Source organism: Opisthorchis viverrini (genome assembly GCF_000715545.1).
Source record: "Opisthorchis viverrini unplaced genomic scaffold opera_v5_39, whole genome shotgun sequence".
NCBI classification, from domain to species: domain Eukaryota; kingdom Metazoa; phylum Platyhelminthes; class Trematoda; order Opisthorchiida; family Opisthorchiidae; genus Opisthorchis; species Opisthorchis viverrini.
The window spans coordinates 2,038,020-2,063,619 of NW_008751696.1; the positions used below are offsets into that span (position 1 = coordinate 2,038,020).

The window sequence follows — 25,600 nt, forward strand, 5'->3', positions numbered from 1 at the left end:
TTGACCACAAGTTAGGGAGATCTGAAACGGGGGTTTACAACGATTCAATCTCATAAAATTTTTTTTATTTTACGTGTAGTTGGGCAGTGGCCTTCTCGCTCTAATCATCCCGGGTTTAAAGAATTTAGCTTCTACTCATTTGTGGTCAAGTTTCAAGTGTTTTATTCAGTAACCACAACTTTCTCGCGGCGTCCAGTCCATCTCTTCACTGAAAAACATCTAAGTCTAATTATATGGGAAATTCTAGCTGATTCTCCTACTTCCGAGTTTTATACGGTAGCTTTAGACATCTAGCTTTTTTGCAATGAGCGCGAGACCGACTCATTTTCTTCTCAGTCTTATTTGCAAATTTGTTTCATGGGATCTACTGTTCTCTTGTTTTCTTACCATGACTTCTAGAAAATATCTTTCTAGATGCTGCGGACAATCTTAAGGCCTTGGTTGACTGACTTCGTAGTGAACAGGCATTCTGACGCTCGTTCATCCTCGCTCACTGAAACCAAATCTGTCTTAAGCACCGACTCCACCAGGACGTCCACTCTGTGGTCACCTACATGACGCGTTTTGTAATTATTACCAGTGTTTTTTCATAATGACCTCGTGTCCCATCTTTTTTTTACAAGACATACTTTAGATGATCTTTTAATGTAAATCGAGTTACTACATACCATGCATAAGGTTTCCAAAATAGATCACCTTAGGTACGAAGCTTTAACTGACCTGACATGGTTTGACTCTCAGTTTATTATTGGTAGATACTCTGCTGCTTGTTTCACTAGTCTGGTTGTCTTAGAACCTCTACTCGGCCTGCCCAAGTTCACAAATAGCCAGTCACTCTCAGTCACTGCCATCCCGTTTCTGTTTCCGCCCCCTGCACTAGGTGAATGAACATCTCGGACCACTACAAATCTCCTTGGGGAACATGCTCATTGATATTACAAAATTCATTTTCATTTTCCTACTTGTTATTTCGTCCTTTGCTTGCGGACTTCATCAACTCTACTACTATTACGTATCGTCGGAGGGAGATTTTAGGCCGGACGCTTTCAAATCGTAAGTGACCGTTTGGTGTCTTCAGTTTGATGTATCCTTTGAAAAACGTGTTATGTCAAAGCACCTGCTGTAACTGTACACAGTAACTGGGTTTTTCTCTGCCCATGATATTGTTTAGTTTCAGAGCTTTCCACATTTCGTTGGTAACGATTTGGGCATGCGTGGACTTAATTCATGTTTGAGCGGACTAAGTTGAGGTGTTGTTGGCTTCGCTCCAATGTGGTAGTTCGGAACATCGACTGCTTCCAAGGTGTTTGTCCAGCCTTCAAAGTATTTACAGTAATAGAGGTGCAAGGGTAACGCTTCATATTAGAGCAACACCTGTACCCTTCTTGGTTAAAAAGCAGCTACTGCGCTTATTCTAAGTTCTAATGAGGCAGACAATCGATCGTGGCAGCCGCCCACGCCAATCAATAAGTCACATGCACAGAATAAAGTTTGTCAAGTCCGCCACTGGATTCTGTTCTGCGCAATAATAGTTACTGATCAGCACCAACTAGGTTTGCAAATGCCTGCCCCAAGTAACGACGTCATTGTTGTCTGAAGCTAGAGGGACAAGGTACCCCATTTTACATTGTTAGAGTCATTGATAAGGGTTAGCGACGATTCTCAGGACCCCAAACAACATAACATGGTGCACGCTAAACTTTCGACTTAATTGTTTCGATCAATATGATTTAAAAGAGGCAGAAACGGTCTCTGTATACAACGATTCATGACTTGTTGCATCATAAACAAATAAAAGCAACGGAATAGATGATGAAGCACTGTAAACTTGGATAGTCTAGCATTGGTCGGCGCCGAGAGTAATACTCAACAGAGGGACGATGGAACGTGGAAGCTTGCACTCGTTCATTCATTGCATACACTTCCTGTGCCAAACTCCAATCTTACCTACTAAAAAGTTGTGACTAGAACTCGTTCAGTTGTGACTGAAAGGAGGCATGAGGGCTCCCGGGTTGCCTAAGCCCAAACAGTAACAGTCGAAATACCAGGGCTTGTTTTGACCCGAGGATATTCTGGCCCGTAGTTAAACGTCGTATACGGTGAGCTGTCCTGAGCTCGATCTGACCAACCATTGGCAGCATACTGCTGATGCGAACGATTAAAGACCACTGACTGATATCGCCTTTCACCCCAGGAAAAAAACATTTGTATATTTCATTTTCCATAAGTGCTCAAGATGTACGAAAAGTTTCAAGATCTCTGGGAGTGGATGTTTATGCCCCCCAACAGGATTCATTTTTCGGAACTGCGAGATTTTTTGTCGGTTCTAGGGCTGCACGTTGTCCGAACAGTAGCACTGTACTTCGTTTAAGCATAATTATATCAAAGCTCCGAAAAAAACATATCCTTTGAAATGGTTGGATTGGACTTTGAATTTGACAGGAGTAATCTTTGTGTGGAAAACTGGATTCCTGAATTTGGAAACCCAAGGTTAGAATATCCGTTCAAGACGAGAATGAAGGTTTCCATATGTTGTTTGGAAAGTTTGTCCAATATTTTGAGGTTCAAACGTATCATCTTCTGTTCAGGTAGACTGCATTTTTTTATTGAATTGTCGTGACGTCAGCTGTTCTGACTTCGGTAATCACACGGCGAAAGATAAAATCTATACCGCATTTATTAACATATGTATTTGTCTACGATTGAAATCATATTTTGATTTTGGTGTGGACTGGCATGACTTGATATCCTGTCTCCAATCGGATGGATTTGAGGGAGCACAGAGGAAGAAGCCGTTGCGTCGGAATTATTTCGCTCTGTTTGTTTGATCTGTTATCGTAGTGCCGAATACTCGGTCGAAAAGTTTGCGGGAAAACATGCGAATATACGGCATAAACGAGAATCAAACATCCTTCTATCAAACTGCTTGTCCACAGACTAAACAGGACTGACCTTCATCTACAGATGAGTTCCTCAAACGCCAATCATGTGTAAATTATGGTGGAGGCAGTAGGCCGTTTAATGCAACTGAACAGATGTCAAGTGACCCGATTTGACGAAATGTGGGGAACTTCTAATTGACCAAGAGTCACATGGCCCAGAGGCTATGAAACTGAAGAGAGTCAAATGAAGACCATACGAGTGGAACGACGTCTGATAATTTCATACCTGGCAAACTAAGTTGCCGTAAACAGATTACTCACCTGAATTCCAGCCGAATCTCTCCTTCATCGTAATCTTCAAATAAATAAGCTGCTTCTTGTTTTATTGGATATTCAGTAACGAGATCTCTTGGGCAACTTTGTAAGTAATGTCTTCAGTCGGCAACGTCGGTAAATTCTACTCATCGAACTGAGACTAATTTCCATTCGTTTAATACTTAACTTATTTTGATAGCATTGAAAACCACATGGGATCTCTCACCTTTTCAAAGAAGGTCCGCTTCCTACAAGACCTCTAATCTCGTTTCCGAAAACTTTTCAGCCTTGTCCGATCCTATCGAACTCTGTTCTGGAACTTGTTTGGAAACAGTCAGCCAGACCATTTCAAAGTGCGCATATTGAATGAGACAACGGGGAAGCGCGAAGATCTTCCGTCCGCTCGAAGCACTGTGATTGTCGGTGAAATCCTACTGCTCATCTATCATGCCATGGCAATCATTGTGCTGATTAACATGTTGATTGCGATGATGTCCAATTCGTTTCAGACAATACAGGTAAGTGAACACCTTTCGTGTGTGTGTGTGTGTGTGCGAAGCTGTGGGTGCACTCTTGTGGGTAAGGCAAGTACTTCTCCCCGTGTTCTCTGATTGGGATGTTGTTTACAACAATGACAACTAACCACGTATCTATCATTCTTGCCACCTGGAAATGTGTTGAATAAAACGGTTGCGAAACAAAAGTCACAATCAAGAAATCCGTGATTGCGATTGATTGCAGCCTGTCAGAATCAGACACCAGTCGACATAGACAGCCTAGTGGGACTGATGCATTCGTCCGCTCCTCATTTAGAGGAGTTGTTTCCCACTAAGTTAAACCAGACAAAAGATATCTGTCATCTACATGGCTTGGTTATATGGAAAATGAACAGATCTCTGATATCATTCGAGACTCGAAAGGCCGCAGCAGGGGCTGAACGAGGCGAAAAAGTATGCACAAAACTTGGGAACCAACTCAAACTAGAAACCCTTGATTTGCATGAGGTATTAAACTAACCCAGCCTATCTCCTCTTACATTTTGCCAGTGGATCGACCTTGTAACTGTGGTCTCATTGGTTGACAAGAGGTTGGATTTCACCACGTGAACGTTCTACAGGAGGATGTGGCAGCCAGAACAAATAAAGTATACCAAGCCTTACAAGGCAATGCGTAGTATGGATCGGAAATACTGGATTTCAGAAAACGTGGAAGATGCAAGCTTCGAGAATGGCTTGAAACCCGGAATCGACACGACCTAGCTCAGCAAATGAAATAGTTTGCAAAATGACATCTCCTTAATGGATGATATCCCAAAATAGATCATGGTTTCCAGAAACCAACACATTCGAAAGTTTACGCTGATATTACGATTCCCCCCAAAAAACGTACCTAAATTTAACGGCTTCGAACATAGATAGAAAGGGGTTTCCCCTTAACTGTTGAAGTCGGGGATGATTCTTAATCAAACTATTTGTTGACTTACCCAATTCACTACTAGTAATTAGAAGCTCATGTCTGATTGGACATCAACTGGGGGGGGGGGGGGGGGGGAGCGGGATGATTGTGGCCAAACTATTGGCTTGGGATGCAGTGGGATGCTTAGGGTAGAAAAGCGTGGTAAGATAGTGAAAAGTCAAGCACATGGGCTCCTTTATCTTTACAAAACCGAACAGACTATACTAAAGGAAAAATGCTCGCGCAATTGACCTCCTTAGCATCTGACAACCTCTATGTTTTCGGGACTGATATCTTGCAATCTATCAAGGAGGACAAGAAAGTGTTGAAAATTTGGCCGGTTGTTTGAAATTCTAGCATCGGAAATGAACTAGGGAAGTGCAATGAGTATGCCACCCTCTGAGATCTAGATAGAAAACGGGTGTGACCGAATCACGTTTACGTATTTTTATTCTTTAGATACTACGCGACCGTTCCATCTTGACCGAAATTTGTTACAGTTCTGTTCAGGTGGCTAAGGGCGAAATTCTGAATGATAGCTTGGTACAGTGTGCATATCACCGTTAGCATTTTTAGTGATGCTTCATATTTCTGTGGGGTCTGTGGGTAAGCAGACGATCAATAAAGGCAGGTTGATAACCAGCGACGCCTAGCTGAATGACAGTGCCCAGCTTCTATCCAGATTGTTTTGTGACCGAATCTCCTCAGAGATACGTAGGATATGCATCGCTGATGATTCTCGGGATTTCATCACAGGTAGAATTTCTTTTCAAATTGAACTCCGGATGTGAAAGTTAAATACAACGAACCACCGAAAAAGCACGCCCTCTCGTGCGTGGCACTCTCTTGGGGTCAATTGCTTGCAGCCGTAATTTTGCAGCATTCGGCAAACCTGAGATAGTTTCCAGCTGATATGATGGAAGGGCGTTAGTCTAGAATTGTGCCATCGAGTGACACAGTGACAGTGTCCCTTTTTGAATGAATTTGACGATATTAGCATTCAGTTGGACAGAATGCTTAGGAAACAAACAGGAAAGGTGCAGAGGGCTAATATCAAATTCCTTCGCTTTATTTGTTGTGTTTTCCATGGTAGGTCGCCGCCGCTCTCTGGTCCTATGAAATGGGACCCATCAGTTCGATGATTTCTGTGCAATCTGCGAAGTCATATAACGCACATGTTTGCCGTAAACTATTCGGAAACCTACTAAATCCTGCACGTAATTTATGGTGTATGGTCTCTGAGAGCAGGTAGATAAGCTTCCCGGCGATATATTCCTTCAGAAATATTGTACTTGAAGGGCTTACATTTTTCATAGAAAGCCAATTTTCTAAAGCGGTTTCCTGTTTGCGACGAAGTCTCAAGTCCATGTGAGCCCAAAAGTGTGCCTATTACGGTTGAGTCTACTCTGTTGACCATGTAGTGTGAAGAGCTGTTCGTCATCGAAAAAAATCTTTCTCACATCTTGATGCATTTTCGGACGTGAATGAAATTCTTTCAGTGTCACTTCTATGGGTTGGGTCACTCTCGTCGTCAGGAACTGTGCACTATGAAGTTTTAGCACCAGCATGTGCTATTGCACTGGTTTAATGGTCTTATTGATAGCGACCTAGGCAGCGATTGCCCAGGTCACTTTCAGCTTGGAATGGCATATGAAGGGAATAGACTCTTCAGCACAAGAGCTGAGGTCGTTGTTGTGTCCTCCATGAATGCCTGCGCAAACACATCCTTCCACGTAGCGTAACCTACCGACCGCCAATAAACCATCCACAAGCTTGGGTAATAGCTAGACAGAATGGTAGACGAATGGTCAGACTTATGATTACAGATGCTCAAACCGCATTAGAAAATACGAGAGAATAGCCAACGAACATAGGGAAGCCTGCTTGAGGACAATAGGACCAGATCTCATGGAGCAACTTAGCATGGCGGTAGAACGAAGAGTTTCATCCACTGCTAAAAACAAGAAGGCTCATCTAGATAGCAAATTCTCCAGGCTGATTAGGAACCGGGAGTGCGAAAGTAATCACAATGAAACCTGGATAGGGAATCTGTCCAAAAGGCAACTGACGGAAGCTGAAGAAAATGTTCTCGTCAAAGGGCTTAATTTCAACTTCAAAGACGCGACAAACATGGAGTATTTAGCCAGCCTAGAAGCAGCGATGAAATCTCTTGGACTCGACGAAAACGCGCAGCAGCAACCTCGTCAAACTGTCGTCCCAGCCATCACACGCAACTAACCACTCAACGTGTTTTCCGGCAAAGAAAAAGAAGCAATGAACAAGTTGAAGAAGGATGAAAACATCGTGGTTCTACCGGCAGACAAGGGACGCCCAACGGTGATCATAGACAAACCGGGCTACATCAATAAAGCAAAGGCACTACTTAACAACATAACTACGTACCGCCGCTTAGAACGCGACCAAAGTAAGCATCTAGCAAGAAAAATCAATGAGAACTTGAAGCAACTACAGGATCTCCACAAGATTACAAAAGAGGAATATTGGAGAATGGGAGCTCGTGATTCGGCTACTCCCCGATTCTACGGACTCCCAAAGGTACACAGAGAATCAATACCTCTCCGGCCAATTGTATCACTTCCTGGAGCTAAGGTTGCTCTCCAGCCTGTCTCACAAACTGTATCGACCCGTTTCACTCTGTTCTTGAGAAAAAACAAAATCTTCGAGATCAATATTGTATTTTCCTGCTCACAAACTTGCAGAATCAGTTTTAAAGAGGTTAACTTCGACTACGGTACCTCATAGAAATAAAAACGGAAAAATTAAACACTGCGAAAGATCCATGCTTTTGTCTGTACTAACTTTCGATCCCTTGTCGTCACTCGGTATTGTGCCTCCAGTGTATACACCAGCACCGGGCGTGTTAACCATCCCCGAAATTGTTAGACTGCACCGCAAATTCCCCCACAGTATCGCTTGGTAGGATTCGTACGAGATCCATGGATAATGCATTCACCCATATGCTGGTATTGATGTTATTCAATTATGTATTACAACGTCTCAGGCGAAAAACGTTGTCAATTGAGATTTCGTCCGGTAAGTAGAGCCAAGCTATTCTGAAAAGCCGAGAAACACTGTACAGTTGTTTCGTTTCTATAGGGAATCGTCAGTAGTGCGTATCTCACAGAACTCCAAGGAGTTTAGAACCCGCGATGTCCCGGCTAATGAGTTGAACACTAGTTTTGGGGGGTTGTACTCAGACGCTGTGGTTTCAGGCGGAACACACGCGATGACAATCGAATATCCGTTTCGCTCGTCGTGAAAATCATCAAACCAGACTGACGAATTTTTACCTGATTCTAAATCAGGTAAATCCTTTGTTTATAATGCCCTTGAAATGAATGCGCTAAACAAAGGCTGCCTCAGTTTTCGGCTGGCACGGCTTCTAATCAGTAGTTAGTATCCTCATGGCACGTAAGTGTATGTGTTGTTGAAATCGGGATAGCTGTGTACAAGTCGTATCACTAGCGACTTTGAAAAACACCTTTATTTCACAGTAGTTGATAGTAGATATGACCACAGAATGATTGATTGAACCGATAAGAATAAGCAACTGTCCACCTACGCATATCGTTTCCAAGGGATACGCTCCAGTTTTGTTTCTCACAGTTCCATCCGTTATCCTGAAAATCTCGGTACAACTTCACATTTTCGGTCTCTTTACCTTCAGTTGACTGCGGGGGTATTGCATCAACTTCCATTGTTTCTGTAGCACTGACCTCGACTGCTGGGTGACAGTCAAAATGATCCAGATCGAATAAGTGTGCATCGTTAGCACTATTGTCATTCAGTGGACGAGTAATCCGTGTTGTATTTGTTCATTGGTGACATCCATACGGCAGTGAAGCATCGGTTTTGAACACTGATGACATGCTGTCGGTGATGATGATGATGATGATGATGATGATGAAGATGATGATGATAGTGATGATGATTACGACATCCAAATGGGCTGTTTCCATGGAGCAATCACGCATATCAGTGTTAAACATGAAGATCGTAAGTTAAGGAAAGGAGCATGTTGTTCATCTCCACTCTCCTAGTTAGCAGCGTATATTTTTTCAAAAAAATACATCTGATGTTCTCGTGTACGCCATTTTTCACCTGACTATGTTGCCTTACGTTAAAATTGAGTTGTTGCTTGATGCATTGGAGCATTCATTCCACATACGATACTGCAACCTTTTAAGTAGCATCTTTTGAAAGAAAAAACGCAAACATTGTAGGGTTTTTGTGAATCTTACTCAGTGAAATTTATCAAAAACGAAGGACTCAGCTAGGTTTGATCAGGTTCTCCGTTAACATCGTCTCGGTTTTCAAAAGTCCGCTTTAGGGGCTAAGCCTACTCAACGAACCAAAAAGGGGTGAAATCAGATTATCGGTGCACTTCGGCTAACCTCATAAATACTACCTTATTAAATATAGACACGTAATTTGGTAACAGTAACATGTTCACTTGTTTATTTCATGGATCGAATATCAACTTCTTGCAGTGCTTGTCCACATATGTAAGCTGGTTGAAGTCAGCCTAAACTGTGTCAGTTTACTTTCGAGCCTAAAATAAATCTCACCAGCCAGTAAAACACAATTATGGACTGCAAGGGAAAGTCACAAAGCACCGTAAGAACGCTTCATCCTCATTAAGAATAATCGGCAGTGCACATCTCACGAAGCTCGGACGGTTCCAAACCCGTAACCTTTCGGCCATCGGTTGAAAACAAACGGCTTTAGGCTCTCAGACAGATATAGTAATGTTGGTCTTTCAATCACAATTGTCACTTACCGACTGGCTTCTCGAGTAACATCAGGATTAAATCTCAATTGAAAATTATCAAAACTCTTCCAACTACCATCAGAGAGACTTCCCAAATTGCGAGTTGTCACCTGCTGGACCGTTCATCTTTAACGCCGAGTAAAATGCGACTGACTGAACCTGAGGCCTTCACGTGGATCATCACCTCCGATCGAACATGCACTTGTTGTACCTCAACTGGGTAGCACCACAGTATTCAGGCACAGGCAGATGATCTAAAAGTACTCGCCTGACATAACCTGAACCTCCTCGGCTCACTCCTAGGGAGTTAGTTTCACTGGAATGTGGTAAAGTCTAAATAAATAAGCTGAGGGACAAATATAAAGAAGATTCGTAATAAGCGAGATGAACAAAGGCTTGCTTTACGTGAGTGGGAGGGTTGAGAGTTGAAGCAGATATGAGATCCCCAACAATGCGCTCCTCAATTGCAACTACTCTGTGTTCAAAATGCAGACCCTTACGTAACAACTAAAGCATTTTGCGATTGATACTATCTACACTAAAATTCGGAGGTTCTACTTCTTAAGTCTTCTTTTTGATATAACTAGGCTGGTGTTTCCCGACTTACTTTTGAGCATTCAAACATTTGCTATCTCTAACGCGAACACTGCCAACACAGCGCATGTTGAGATCATAAAACGCTGCTCAGCTTTTCTGTGAGATGGTTACCTACATCAGTAGCATAGCAAGTTCTACTTATCTTCGATCTGTATATTCATCCAGGGCTTACGATCCCCACTTGTACACGAAAGACAAAGGTGAGTGGAAGTGGCAATGGTCTTGACAAACTGCAGTTGAGGGGTTTTGTGTCGTGTGCTGCAGTCCTAACTGATCCTCGGTTTGACGTGAAGCTGGTGTTAGATGTCTGCACCTAGGGTTTTCCTCAAGTGTCCAGCATCGTGCTATACTTGTGGCTCACCACATTGACTTACTTGCTCTTAAGTACGGCAGCATGCCATCAAATCGGTTTGCAGGTCTCTAAATTCACCATTCAGGAGAAGGCTCTTATTTTGTCCTATTCAAGCTGCTTCCCTTAGCGCTGCATACAACACAGCTTCCGAAAAAGCCAACAGATCTGATCGATCATGACGTTGGCTCTGGTAAACGAAACATTGATTATCTTACCCCAATACGTGACAGTGATGTGGATTTTCCTTCCACATCTTAGCGACTGTTGCTAGGCCCACAAGAGCCGATCATACGATACATGCGCGAGATATTACTGGCAGGGAAGATTGCGTTTTCCAGTGCTCACCAAACAGCCTTAATTGAATGTTTGCCATCAGCAACAGAGAAGACTAGATTTGAGCCGACTGTTAACTAATTCAAACAAACCATATTTCTGTATGTGTCGTCTTTGAAATTGGGACCTCCATTACCTCAGACCTCTGATATCCCAACCACTGACCTAAACTAACCGACAGGCTTCCATCTAGTTAACAATGTTTTTTAATTTAATTTAGAACCATGCTGATACAGAATGGAAGTTCGCGCGCAGCAAACTCTGGGTCGGTTACTTCGACGAAGGTTCCACTCTCCCTCCTCCTCTGAATACCATCATCAGTCCGAAATCGATATTCCGTGCTTTTGCTGGTGTTTATCATTTATTCCGGTACTGCTTCAAACAGTGTTCTCTTGGTTGGCGTCAATCGGGGCCTGAGAGACACCATGTCAGTGTCGCCTGGAACGACTGTGACAAGCGGCCATGCGATTCGGATTTGGGAAAAGTTTGGTCGTCATCCGGTCCATCCCAAACGTCCGAATATCATGAAGGAGCGACAAATATGGATGCACATGTACTAAGACGCGTAAGTGCTACAGTTCTCGTATTCATTGTCCTGCTCCGGGTTCTGCTCGACAGGTTTACGTACGCTGTACTCATTGTCAGGCACTTTTTCTCAATTATTGGGGATTGTTGAGAAAGAAGTATGAGCGGTAGGAAAACCGAGTCGTTTCCGACATACTAAATGGTGGACATTATTGGCTGGTGTTTTGTTCACAGAACTTGGTAGTTGGATTGCAAACGGTTCACCATCATCACAGTCTGGTTTAGTTTGCCTGTGCAAAAGTAGTTTCTACAGCGTAGCTAACACCTTTAAGGGGATTGGCTGGTCGCCAGATGACTTTCACGCAACTTGATTGGTCAGATTGTGGTCCGAGTTCCGTTGTGGTAATATTTCCTTTAAAATAGTTGGTTCGCCCTAGCAATTTGTCAACTTAGTTATGACCAGATGCAAGGAACATTGCAGTTTATTTTGTACGCAGCATTTCAATGGCTGAGTAAGGCAGCAAGAGTCCTGTGTGTCCCTTCTTTCCCCTTTTTTTCAGAACTTTGGAAAGACTAATGAGGAAACGAGATATTGTATTAAGGTGCACATCCATATGATCGTTAAGGAAAGAGAGGGCAGAGGATTGTCTCAAGTTTGAAAAGGTGTTTTCGATACGCACAAAAGCAGACAAAATCTGTCAGCTAGAAACGCAACCTTCTGCAGTAACTCAAAACTTTCATTTCTCCGGGTCTGTCTAAACCGTGGACACCAGACAAGTGAAAATTTCTATCCTTACAGTATCCCACAGCACAGTGAAACGGAAGAACGAAGTCGTAATTTCTAAAGACTATCAAGAATCAAATTTTCATCCATTTTCTATTCAGTCAGTCAAGTGCGGAAACCTGGAAACCAGGGGAGAATCATCAAACTAGTCACTGTGGCGTCGTGCGAACTGGGAAGCATCTTCAAACAGCCGGGTTGAATGTCAGTTGAGCTATTGGCTTGGTACTTGAAAACGGGAAAAATGGTTTTGTCTTTTACCACGTCTCAGGGTTACGTAATTGGGTGAACGCAGTTTTCAATGCCTGTAATGCTTGAGTGAATCCAAGTTTTTCTGAATGGCGAATAAATAGTCTGTCTACTGACTCGTGTGCATCTCATTTCCCAGAATAATCCGTATGGTAAGGATTTCTAAACCTGAACTATTCGCGGTAAAATACTGAGTCAAATTCATTCACTCGTGACTGCACACGTCAGGTTGGTTTTCGGACAAACAATTATTAGGACTTTGGTTGCTTTGTTTAACGCGTGAAAAATTATGGAATTTCTTGCTTATTTCAGTGATCATTTGAACTTTCAAGTGGCGCTATGTGTAGCCCTTGATTTCGCGGGTTATGACCGCAAAACTGAGTACACTCGTGGTAATTTTCGTCATCACTTGGGTCACGTTCACCAGAAACGTTTCCAAGATGACCAGTACTTCATTCCTTCCACTTCGGTGACAAAAAAGGCGTGAGATTTATACTTCTAGTTTAACAAAGTGATGATAATGCGGTTGTACTTGAACGCAAACTTGGTAGTCACGTTGGCCCGAAGTACTCCGACATTTAAAACAAATGCTTATACCATGTGCACAAAATGCTGCCCTCCGTTGTCGCTTGCAGACCCAGTGCATGATCAACACTCGATGCAAGCCACTTTAGCGGTAAAAAGGAAGAACACAAAAGTTCACTAGTAGTAGTGAGCAGTCCCCGACTTTCCGTCAATCTTATGTTCTACTTGAACCCAAATTGGACTGTTTTCGAAAAATACACTCATTTACAACTCGAGAACTGCGTCTCTCTGATGAGCTCCAAGAAGGGCGAAACCGGTCGTGGGCTGTCGAAGAGTTTTCAGTAACCTTGTGAGTAGTTTCCTTTATGAAAATATACTTCGATATCTCGAATATCGTGCTAACTGAAACACGAGGCGGCCTGTGTGCAGCACATTCAATTGTAGAATATTATAAACGAGTGATTCAGCTGAGTCTCTCGTGAAAACCAAATTGATTTGCAAATAAGTGTAGATCTCGGGAACGGGGAGTTATTTGTGTGAGGCTGGTGAGTAAGGCGATTATTCAGATCAAGTGAGCTCTGGCTGTCCCGTCAAAAAGATCTTCATTCTGTCGCCATTAACAGAATGATTAGTTTGATTGAATTACGCTGAAACTTGGAGGAACTGATGGAAAACACCGCTGCTTCGGTAATGTATATTGTACAGATGCTGGCATCTATTGCCTTACCATCACGCTTGAGCCGGCTTCTGGCTTGCAACAGCCCTCCCATTTCAACTATAGTTTTCCCGGCAAATCACATTCGAATGCCAGCTAAAGGTCTCAGTTAGTTGGACCAAGGTTGTTTGGTTCGGGCCGCTTGTTACCTGCCTGTTACAGAGAAGGTTGGATGCGATAAAAACCAGGATGTGCAATACAAAGTAAGACAGAAAATCTACTTGCTTCCGTTTGACACAATTCAAAACAGTATGTAGACATTACGCAACGTGTGAATTGTACTGTTATTCTTGATAGATAAAAGACGATACTCAGATCAGTCACAGTAGTCACGTAGAAGTTACGGATGAGCAAACGTGCAGTGTCGGAAATTCGAAATCCATGTTCTAGAGGAAAGACATAAAATGGTAGAAAAACACGAGCTGTGCGGACGGAGGTAGACGTAACTTCCGGCCAAAATCTTTCTGTGAGCAAACGAACGGACTAAACAGTCTAATCAACAAAGTCCCTCGAATGCTCTCGTATCTGTGATTGCGGCTTTATGAGTTGAGTGACTGTCAACCTCATGACCACAAAGTATTGTTTCCTAGATATAGAAGAAACGGGATTCTTGTCAAACATAAGATGTCCATTACTAGGCTTTCAGAAAGCTTGTGGTGCAATGACTCAGTGGTTGAAGCGCGGATTTGTTGACTGGAAGGTCTGTGTTTCGTCTACATATCGACTCCCTCTCTCTATGCTTGGGCAACCTGGCAGTATCCCAGCCCTCGTGCTTCCTTCTGGTGGCATGTCAGCTAGGCACAGAAAGAATCTTAAGCTGAACGATTATTTCAGAAAGTTTCATTGATCGTTTATTGGTTGTCAGGCTTCAGGCTCAAATATAGCTTCATCATTGCACTCAAGTGCAACTATGTGGGCACCATTGCTTGAGTGGTGCTTTAGAATCTTCTGTTGCATTTACTTTTCGAAATTTGGGGGGTTTTCTACTTCCCCAGAATAGTTGATATGGTGTTGAATGCATACAAAAATGTGTAAAAAAGGGTATGTTAAGGGCTAACTGATAATCTATGTTCAGAGTATACTTTATATTCCACCGACCGTAAATCTTACCCCACTACTGGTTTCATCTTACAAATTAGATAATTATTTTCCAGTTTTACTTGTACTGATGGTCTAGTAACATGTTTTGATGTTATTTCCACCCATCAGTGTCAATGCCATTTGATAAAGCTTCTCCATGGAATATACGTAGCCAAATGAAATCTCATGCTCTAGAGATAGTCAGCTGCTCGAGGCATATGTGCACCGAAAAACGCCCTATAACTGAATGATTGTTTTGGCTTTTTTCTATGCACAAACGTGTCGTTCGTGGGAGAATAACGGTGCATTCTCCATCCATCACCTTCGGAAATATGAGCTCTATTACTTATCGGCAGTGCCACGACACTTTAGGAAGTTTCGAACTCTTGACCTAAGTCAACCAGCGAACAAAGTGTTTCACTCCGAAACCTCGAACGATTAAAATCGTTTTGAACTTTGATCATATTGACCTACTTGTAACTCGAGAATTTCATACCTCTTAGTTAAGTATTTGACTGGTGAGGTCACGAGTGGGCTATCTCCTTATTTAGGGGGGGCGTTGTGATCGTTCGCGAATAAAACGGTCAATCAAAACAACTTCTACAAGATCCCCTCTCCATCAATCTTACGAATCCCTTTCTGTCAGACTGAAGTTGATCATACTGCCTCCGACAGCCATATTTTGAGAACTGCTTAGTTGCAGAACAGTCCCAATGGAGTAGACGGTTTGCTCTTTTAGTTGTGTGCGCTTGTTTGTCTGCGTGGGCGGAAGTAATTGAACCAGGCTCATCAACATTTAACTGTTTTAAGGGTAAACAAAACGCAAATGGAATTGTGGTGTTTTGAGTTTGCCCGAAGCGTAAATAAATTATTTTTGGCCAGACAACTGCCAATCACTCGGATGATAAATTTGGGAAGGTTGTATTCGATTAATCTGATTCCGAGTGTCTGACGGATTCATTTTCAGATAGAGGGGGTTATGCACAACAAGGCGAGTGAGACAATAATTTCTGGGGTAGAATTATCTTGTCTTATCCGTATTGTCTTAGGAAGCAACTCAACTCAAACTAAATTACAATGACAGTCTTTTTCGGAGGGTGGGGGCGATATCAATCTGGAAGGGTATTGGTTTCAATAGGACGGCGAATAGCAACCAGTTATTCCTCTCGGCGTTACCAGGTTTTACTGTGTTTCATCAAGGGTGTTTTGCTCTGGCGACCAACACGATTTACTTGGTAAGAAAAAACAAACACACAACTGATGTTTTGCTCTACAAGGGTGGAAATTAACGGTGAGAGCATCGGAAATTAGAACAAGCTTGTCTAGGGTAAGATAATCATTGTGTTCCAGTATTTTTTTTAAATCTTTCAAAAAAACACCCATATTTTAACACGAAGCATCAGTTTGTTTGTCTGAATTTTGAAAAGGACAGGGATCGATAGAGTATATTTTGGGGGAATATATTCAAAGCCTGACATGATTGTCTCTGCTGGATACAAATTAATGTATTTCTTTGCATAGTGTTGGCTAGCGTTTCATTTTGACAAAATGTGTGATCTCACGGCGAATCTAAGCAACAGGAGTGGGAAACTCCCATCAATATCAAAAGCAAAGGAATCATATGAAGTTTTGTCCAGGCTCGAATCTCTTACGTTCATTGTCTAAGTGGGACAACATATTATATGATATTTGGACTCTAATGAAGACAGTGGTCTGAAACTGAACTGTACATTACTGTGCTTTAGTTAGACTGGCGACTTCACCTAACAGCTTGCTTTCAGTAAGCCGACAAACCACTTCGTGTTTCCCGATAAGATCTTTGAACTCAGTCTCCAAAAGAAACAGATTGGTTCTGAACGACTTTCGTTCTGATCAATGTACATGTTTCTTTTTCATTGCCAAGAAAAGCTGTTTCGGGTCTTCATCGCCTATGGCAAAATCGTTTACTGCACGCAGTTCTTGTGTTCAAAAACTGCCTCGTTATTTGAAAATAACATAGGTGTAGAGGGTGTCAGTTTACCGTGGTCGCATTAGTGCACAGGTGATAGCCAGATACAAATCTCTGAACGACTTTCGTTCTGATCAATGTACATGTTTCTTTTTCATTGCCAAGAAAAGCTGTTTCGGGTCTTCATCGCCTATGGCAAAATCGTTTACTGCACGCAGTTCTTGTGTTCAAAAACTGCCTCGTTATTTGAAAATAACATAGGTGTAGAGGGTGTCAGTTTACCGTGGTCGCATTAGTGCACAGGTGATAGCCATGATACAAATCAGAACGTATGTGTGCACTAATAGAAGTTTTTAGTATTGTTGCGACACGTATAAACATAAATACAGTGCGAAATGGGAGCGAGTCAAAAAGGGAACTTATCGGATGTGGGAATCCCTTGGAGAAAGTCCGGACGGCGGGAACGTGTTTTTCTCCGCAGTGCGACTGCTACACGTACTCCATGATTGTCCGTGGACTTGGAGTGTTCGGCCGACTCCTTGCTCCCTGCGAGCGCGCGAGCAGGTATGTGCTGACTGCGTTCGGCTTCCCTAAATGTAGGTCCGTTTGCGCATACGTGGGCGCGTCAGCACGTGAGTGGTTGGTACGCTCACTAGACGGTGCAGACAATCGACTTCTGATGAGTCACCTTAATGTGACGTGGTTGTGGGTATGAAAAAGAAACAAGTCTCGTGATCCAGTGAGCGACTGTAGGCTGAACAGTCAAGTGTGTGGGTGACCGGGTCGCTACAGTCGAAAACCACGTCCACTCATTAAGTGCGAACGCGGTATGCAGATTGTACACGTGGTTCACTCCGGACTGAATTTCAACCCAAAACAGGTCTACAAGACCGCGTTCATACTACAAGGCTAAGCGCCAACAGGTTTATCTGTAAATTGCATCAGATTAACCGATGGAGAACATGTTGGCAAACGGGGGTCAACGGTCGGTGGAGCCCTTCGGTCGGAACCATACTAGACACAAAAGAAACCCGCCGAGCAGAATCCGCAGTCGTACAATTGAACGCTAGATACCACATTGCTTGGATTAACGGATACTGGGCAAGGATGAGTTCCGCCAACTTACACTGCTGATAAAACACTGGACAGTCCGACAGCGGTTTTACTCTTCATAGGCTCATCAGACAGACCTAGCCCGCGAGTTTCCACCAAGCTTCTTTGCTCTTTGGACACCAAATTGTACGCCTGCTTCTCGAAAATAAATAACCTGAAGACCAAGTTGGTGTTGAAGAGAGCTTTAAATGAATCTTAACTGAATCTGTCGTCCTTGAAACTGCTTAACTGAATGAGCTGCCACTTGAGATTTCATTTAGAGGGACATTCAAGATATCAAAGCACTTTCAATATTATTCATGAAGTTGATGAAAAATCTGAACCGTTTACTACTGGTCCAACTCTTCTTCAAATGATATACAAGGGATTCAGGTGAATTTCGGCTGAGTCTCCATCTTCAACGCCGATTTAATAGGAAAGTGTTTTTTTAATAAATACGGTCTGGTATTTGGTCAGGTGATGCTGACGGGGAAAGTGATGGTGGCAAGACACGGAGAGTGTGTTCAAAACAAAATTTATTCCTAAGGTTTTGAACTACCCTTTGCCCAATATTAGCCACTGTGGCTACAACAAAACGAATTAGTGCCACTCATTGACCTCTGTAGCCAGAATTATTCATAAACTGCATTCACAGGAATTCCCATCTATTTGTTTCTTTTGTCGTCAACTCTCTCCGACCTGTAAATTCAATTCCTTTTGCTATTCACACCATTTCTACTTATGAAATATTTGAACTTCTCCAGTTTTGTTAAACTGTTAAATTGGCATTCAATAATGGACGAGTATGATGTCATGACCGCCAGAGGTAAAATCAACCATACACACACTGTCTGTTAACAAAATAGCTCACTCCCGACCACCGTGAGCCACGAGTAGATTGGATGCAGCTACCGTCGACATTCCAGGCAGCTAGCTGTAGCAACTTCAGCTGGAAAGCGCACCTAAATATCGTTTGGATTTCCCACTGGCTTACTTTATGTGGGAACTTTTTGATCTATAGGTATCGCCCTAACGGGTTCCATGGATTGTGGATGTGAGGTAGAGATGTGGCTGAAATTCCCACGGCACCGTCATGAACTTAGCAGCTTAGAGAAGGTGAACGGCAGCGGGATCATAGAGAAAAACGATATATCATTTGTCAAACATTAGGCATAAAAACTCGGTTCTTTGTGGCTTTTGCTTTCAGAATTTCCCCAGGTAAAATCAGGGATAGTTTCTTAGTTCACATAGTCTGATTGGTTTAGAAATTCCACTGCTACTGTTCTGGAATTCAAGGCCAAGTGTGATCTCAGTACTGTAAGGCACATGTTGATTTCAAGACGCTAGATTCGCCGTTCGTCGGTAGCGCAGTTCCTTCAAACCAATATAAACTCTGTTGGTTCGTAAGTTACCTTGTGCTGGAGAGGTTAAACGCTATTTTTAAGTGAATGGTTTACAGCTCATTCGGCATATCTAGTTGTTGGGAGGCTTTAGTGTGCCGTTGGCTCCTTTTTGTTGTAGTATTTGCTGGAGTGGTTGATCCAGCCAATCCTTCAAACAAGGCAGATGCCCAAAAGTATCGATCCGCCACTTTGGCTAATCAATCGCCAATGCGTCATAGCTCGCTCGCGCATTATTTGCTTACTAGAGCATCACTCCCCTACCGCTAACACCGCGGGATTCCCAAAAATAGTTTGCGTATGGTTTGCTCGCCAGCATGATCCGATGAGCATGAGTACATGCGTGAATGTAAACCTATGACACCGTAGACGATGCCAGTTGGGCTGATCGCTTAAGCCTGAAACAGCTGGTTGATTTGGCTCAGCAGCTCTGCAGTCAGCTGATGATTGTTGACACATAAGACCAATGTGAGCTAAACAGTGTGTGTGATGTCCAACGTCATTCTGGAATGGTATGCGTCATAAAACTTCACAAAATAAGCTCGATCTTTGTATTAGGGTGCCTGGCAAAATCCATAAGTGTGTTGGCCAACGCGGTCCCATAAAAGGTGGTAAACATTGATTAATTGATGATAGGTAACACAAGCGGTACGCCAGGACCTTCGCCAACAACGAAACAGATCAAAATACCTGAAAAACAAATGCCGTCAACACTGGAAGACTGAAAAACGTATGTGAACTATTTTTTCCGTCATCACTGTCAGCCTAAGCAATGCTCCTGAAGAATGTCGTACAATACACACTGATTATGGGACTGTTTGTATCTTTGTCACCAAACTCGAATCCGAGCATTTTCAACGGAAACGAAGGTCTTCTATGCGTATTTTATTTGTGGCTAGACTTGACCATCATATTTTTTATGGTTAACATTCCCCTGTATCGGCTGCAAAGCTAATCCTTCTACTTTTATTAAGATAAGAAATTCAAATGGCTTTTTAAAATACCAAAAATTTTTACACTTGTGTAACCAAGGAATTTAGTTTTATGTCGGCTTCTGGAAGCAGTTTACATGACTGTTAGCCTACTACATATAGCTTCTCCCACGATCGCGAATAGCTATTACAAAGACTAACATAACGAAGTTAAAGTTGGTTGGTGCCTACGGGTATTTCAACTTTCAGAACCTTCTCCGAACATTAGATTGAGCAGTTCTTCAGGGCACTGTGTATCACACCTCAGGATAGTGGGCCTTTGGAAACGTGCAAAGAGCAACAAGGGGTTTGACACGATGTACGATGAGCAAATTAATGGCAGGATCATCGTCGCTTTCTGCGTTGAAGGTATACTACATGTGCAGGTCCTCTTTTAGGGACTGTCAACGCCACAGTAGTTTCGAGCATGGAAGCAGGAGTGAATTTCACTGAATGATGCGGGAAACCGACATACTTGCTGTTCTTGGCTCGGCAACACAAAAGTAGTTGTCCACTGGAAGAAATTTTTTCAGATTCACACTAGGTTGTTATTTCACTCCGTTTCATCCTGCTATATAGGCGGAACCTGTAGACGCACATTCATTAGCTGAAAACAGGGCACTCCGTCGAAGAATCGCAGTTATCTTGCTATTTTTCGCAGGCAATGCGGTAGGGGAGCACAGTAAACATGCGTTTGGAACTTGGTAACAAGTTTATCCTGTTTATTCGACACAGAGGTAAGTGGCAAACCCTCGCAGACCAGACCAAAGTCAGGTTACTAAACAGCTCGGCAAGTGGCCGTGTGAAAATTGTATTACCATACAAACGGTCACGAAAGTGGTATGTACAAACGTAACAAGGCATTATTGGCCTAAATATATGGGACATTTGTGCATCAGAATCGCCGGTACACAAGCAGTGCGGTGAGACCCGGGTGCATTTTGTACTCTAAGGGATGTCGACATTCAATTACTGACAGATTTCTAATGCATAAATATTGTCATCGATAAGGGGTATGACTGGTGTGTGTAAAAGTGCCCCAAGTTCAGCCGGACCCATTCGCTACAGAACCTATCGGCTGTCGGCTCATTCCAAAAGCCTAGGAGCTTGAACATGTAAACCACCGTACCGTCCGATCAATCTGCTCAATTGTACAGGTTTTTCAACAGACAGAACGCATATAAATTGGTGTTAACCGCTTGAAAGGCAACTTGTTGGCAAAGCAACCAGCCATTTTTAAGTTGACTTTATGTTTACCATTTCCTGGCTGGTATTCACATGTTAGATCGATGGAACTGCCTCACTCAACAAATAGATCCTGCAACCGAGTGAGATGAAATTCGCGGTGCATTTTCAAGCTAGGATGTTACACAAGACATACACGCCACTTGAGCTGTAAGAAAGCCAAGACCTCCAGTAATTGTTTGAAATTCTCTTGTTTGTCGATCTTCTTGTTGCTTTATGTATATCTGAAGGGTTTAGAAAGTCAGATGTTTCCAGTACATAGCTCGCTATATTTCAGCCAATTTTCAGAACCAACTAATCCGGGACTAAACTGGTACACCTTGGAATAAGGCCACAATAATTGTGAGCAGGGACTGAAGATGCGAGGACAGCTTACTTCTTTGGTGGCGTCCTCGCCGTTGACTCAAACCAGTGGATAAGAGGTGACCCAACCGTCGTCGTATTCAGTTATTCAGCTCACCTGTGCACATCAGTAGGGGTTGAATTTCTGTCCTGCTTTGAAACCCTGATAACTGTATAAAGAGAGTGGTCAAAAACATTAGAGTATTCTGGAGCCTAGTCAACCCTTATTTTACCCAAAATGAACCAAGGAATAATTGCAAGAGCAGTACGAAAAAATCAAAGTAGAGCAAATTAAAGTAGCTAAGTAGGTAAGTAAAGCTGTTTAGTTGGTAACTAATCAATAAAATAAGTAGTGAAGTACTTAATTAGTTAAGTGGGTAGGTAAATGTGTAGGTAAGTAAATAAGTAAGTAAAGTAGGCCAGTAGATAGGTAGGTGAGACAGCAAGTTAGTGTAGTAAAGTATGCGCTGACCTATAAAAAGTGCGATATCTCAGTACATCTGAAACTCACCAGTATCCTACACTGCAAAGCAACATAGTGCAAGGAGTAAGTTTTCGACATTTTACTTCACCTGGGTGCGCCCGACCCAGCCATATTGACATTGTATCGACATTGTCAACTAGATTGATAAAGTTTACCTCCGTCAGTTCATTCTGAACAGGAGAACACCAGGCATAATCTACTACTTGGGAAATGCAAATGGGTTTGTTTCTAGTGCTGTCTTGCTTCGTCTGTTCTCTCATCAATCAAACCCTAACGCCCTAAGAGGAGCATCCCAGCTTTTACAAACACTGACACCCCGGAGATATGGTCAGCTGGCCCCGCGCAAGTACCTTTTGCGTTGCCCAATAGAAATCGTATTTCCACTTGTTGTCTGCGTTTCTAACTATTCTGACCAGCTTGCCTTTGAAGTATTCCATCTTATGCAGGATTGTCTGAAATGCAAACATAACACTAGCTTATCTGTCCAAACTCGAATTTGTAATGCTGCAATGCGTTCTATATTGTTAAATAGATCACTACGTGCTTATATCATTCGAAAGAGTTTCATAGCTTGACTATCGACGTCTTTGGATCATTGACTGGGTCTAATGGGAACATAAGATCAGTAATATTGAAGTAGGTTGAAAGGTTTTCGGAAGGAAAAACTCGTTCATGATAGATGAACTGATCATACTCCATAGGTGGCGCTGGCTCGGTCACGTGATCCGTATGCCAGTATATCAACTTTCTCGAAGTATCCTTTTGGCACAACCAGGAACGAACCAGAAGGGTAGTGAACAGGACTTGGCAGCGAAGTAGGAAAGCCATTAACAGAAAGCTTAGCTGCGCTGGGGTTGGGGACCCCGAAAGGGTTAGAGATATTGTCAGACTCCCAGTTTCGCAATCAGGGTTGCGTCATTTCTGAGCACATGACTTTAACGCTTAGCTTCTTTCCCCGACTTTCCCAGCGAAAAGCCAACTAGTATCGCTCTACTGACACATCATTTATAACACCAACCTAATCCAACGCGTAGCTTTGTACACCAACCCCTCCAGATCACCGGTGAATGCAATCTTAAAAGCTATAACCATTGTACAACACGCACACGGTTTTTTTTACAGCTAAAGATGATTGCGATGATTGAGTCCACGTTGGGACGATTATCGATACCCGAAAACATTGAAGAGGAGACTGGTCCATATGCGGAAACGTGTGAGGTTGACAAGCAAAGTTCTAGAGCATCGACCAGCATTTACTGTTTGTTTTTCTCCGGTGTTTTCCATCGTCCAAATCAACGATGACAACGCATTCCTTCCGATTACTCTCCTTTTAATCTGATTATACCACTTGCTGACCGTTTGAATTAAATTCAGATTAATCATGAATCCCTTCGTGTAACGAAATTCAGGACAATGTGTTGTGTGTGTGTGCGTGCAGATACGCTTTTGTGTTACTTGGGATTACGATTACTTGGCAATGCCAGTTTTGATGAGGATGTCGTAAAATTCGGCTTTATCCGCATGCCGAAAGCAAGAAAGTTGCTTCAAAGTGCTTCCCAGGTTTTTGAGAAACCAATCAGAATCGGATTTACTGAACAGTCTAATTGACAATATTCTTCGATGAACAGTAGGGATTTATCACTTGTTGACAAAACTACACATTCCAACCAGCAGATAAACCATTCGTTGATTGATGAAATTATGATGTCAGTCACGTGATATGACATCAGAACATTGTGCTTTCTATGAAGCAAGCTTGATTGTATTTCAGGAGAAAGTGGTCTACTGCAAATAACTTATCAAACGCTCTTTAATTATTCTGAACAACGACACACCAGCACCAGTCACTGATGGCTAATTGCAATACAGGACGATAAGCTTTAGAGACAGAGATGGAGAGTGGAATGAGAGCTTAAACAGGTTTGAAGAGAAAGTGAGACTTCAGCAATGGGTTATGAATTGTGCTTGATAGAGATTTTGTCCTGTAAGTGACGCCACAAAAAGCCGCCCAACATCTGGGTTGGTACGACATGCAAGATATCGCACCATACTTTCTGGAACGGAAACTAGTCACAAGGTGCCGAAAGTTCTGACAGTCAACGACCGGCCTCAGCTTTGTTGGAGCTCGTCGCAAAACTAACTTAGTGTCCAAATGAGTGTATTTTGCGAACTTTGTATAATTTGGGATCAATAACGACATAGGGTTGACTGAAAATTAGAGACAGTGGTTACTTGATGAACCCCAAACCGGTCGTTGGCTGTCACAGAGATTTCAGTAACCTTATGAGTAGCTTCCTTCATGAATACCGATATCGATGGGCTTATCGTGTCTAGACGGGAATGATAGAAAATGCCAAATCACAACTGTTTTGGCCAGCGGTCATTCAAGAAGTATCTCAATCTTTCCATAGGTGGTACGCGATGAATTTCTTGGGCGGGCGGATCACTCGTTCTATACGTGATTTGCTTCAGTTCTTTCGCAGATTCCGGGCACTTTCACAGCACTCCACGCCAATGATTCAAGTTGGTTTCTGGTGAGGCTGAATTTTCTCCAAGTCACAACTGGGCAATCGATTCGGCGTTGAAGAAAATGTACCGAAGTTGATGCTTCAGCTAAATTTACCAGGTCAAAACATGTTTGGTTAGCGGGGAATTCAAATGAATTCTAACTAGATCTTTCGTCCGTAATATTTTATACCTGGATGCGCTACACAACCCGCAATCCTATCTCGTAAGTGGACCTTGAAACAGAGGTAGAGAATGACACTCAATTGCAAATTAATTTAGCCACGTTTTTGCAATCGATGAATATCTTAAACGAGAGATTCAGTTGGAATCTGGAGATCACCTGTAAAAACTAACTCTGTTTTTTCATTATCTCCTGAAATATACAGTTTTTTGTTTAAATGGGGAAGGGAAACCAATGAACACTTGGAAATATGGTCTATCGGTGAGCGACCAAAAGACCCCGACGGGTAGTCAGTTGTCGAAAAAATTCCAGTACCACCAGCAGTAGTATCACACGGTGGACTGAACACATTTATTTTAAATTAAGGATGCCGGTTATTTCATCCATCTCGTCATTCAACCTGACAACACAAACAGAAATTTTGATCAAGTTTGTTGGAAATTTATCCCAAGCTTAAAACATGAACTTGAACTTGAACTACTCAAAAATTCTGTGTGCTCATAATGAAGTATACTGCCTTGGATCCACTTGTTGAAGTAATGACATCAAATCCAAGTAGAAGACACTGACGCAGCTCTTAAGTGAAACCAAAAGCCGAGAAGCATTGTACCGCTGTTCCATCCTTGTTTGGACCTATCAGCAATCCGGATCTTACGAAATTCCAGTAGGGAGTTTCGAACTGGGGATCTCCTTTCTAGTGGATCGGCCACTCGCAGCAGATAAGCAGTGTGATTAATTCGCACACAGACACAATATAGCAAACTAAACGACAAAATCTTCGACGGGAAAACATCCTCTTTGGTTTTCACCAGAGACTCAACTGAATCT

At 42.6% G+C, this 25,600-nt stretch overlaps 1 protein-coding gene across 1 annotated transcript; it reads left to right on the top strand.

The window, feature by feature from the left end:
• Window positions 1-880: 880 nt before the first annotated feature.
• T265_13144 (hypothetical protein) lies at window positions 881-11,291 on the top strand (the record flags this gene model as incomplete). The annotated part of the gene is made up of 3 exons (XM_009167395.1): window positions 881-1,053; window positions 3,484-3,715; window positions 10,947-11,291. Coding segments are annotated over 3 exons (708 nt in total), but the record flags the coding sequence as incomplete, so codon positions are not given.
• Between the last annotated feature and the right edge of the window lie 14,309 nt (window positions 11,292-25,600).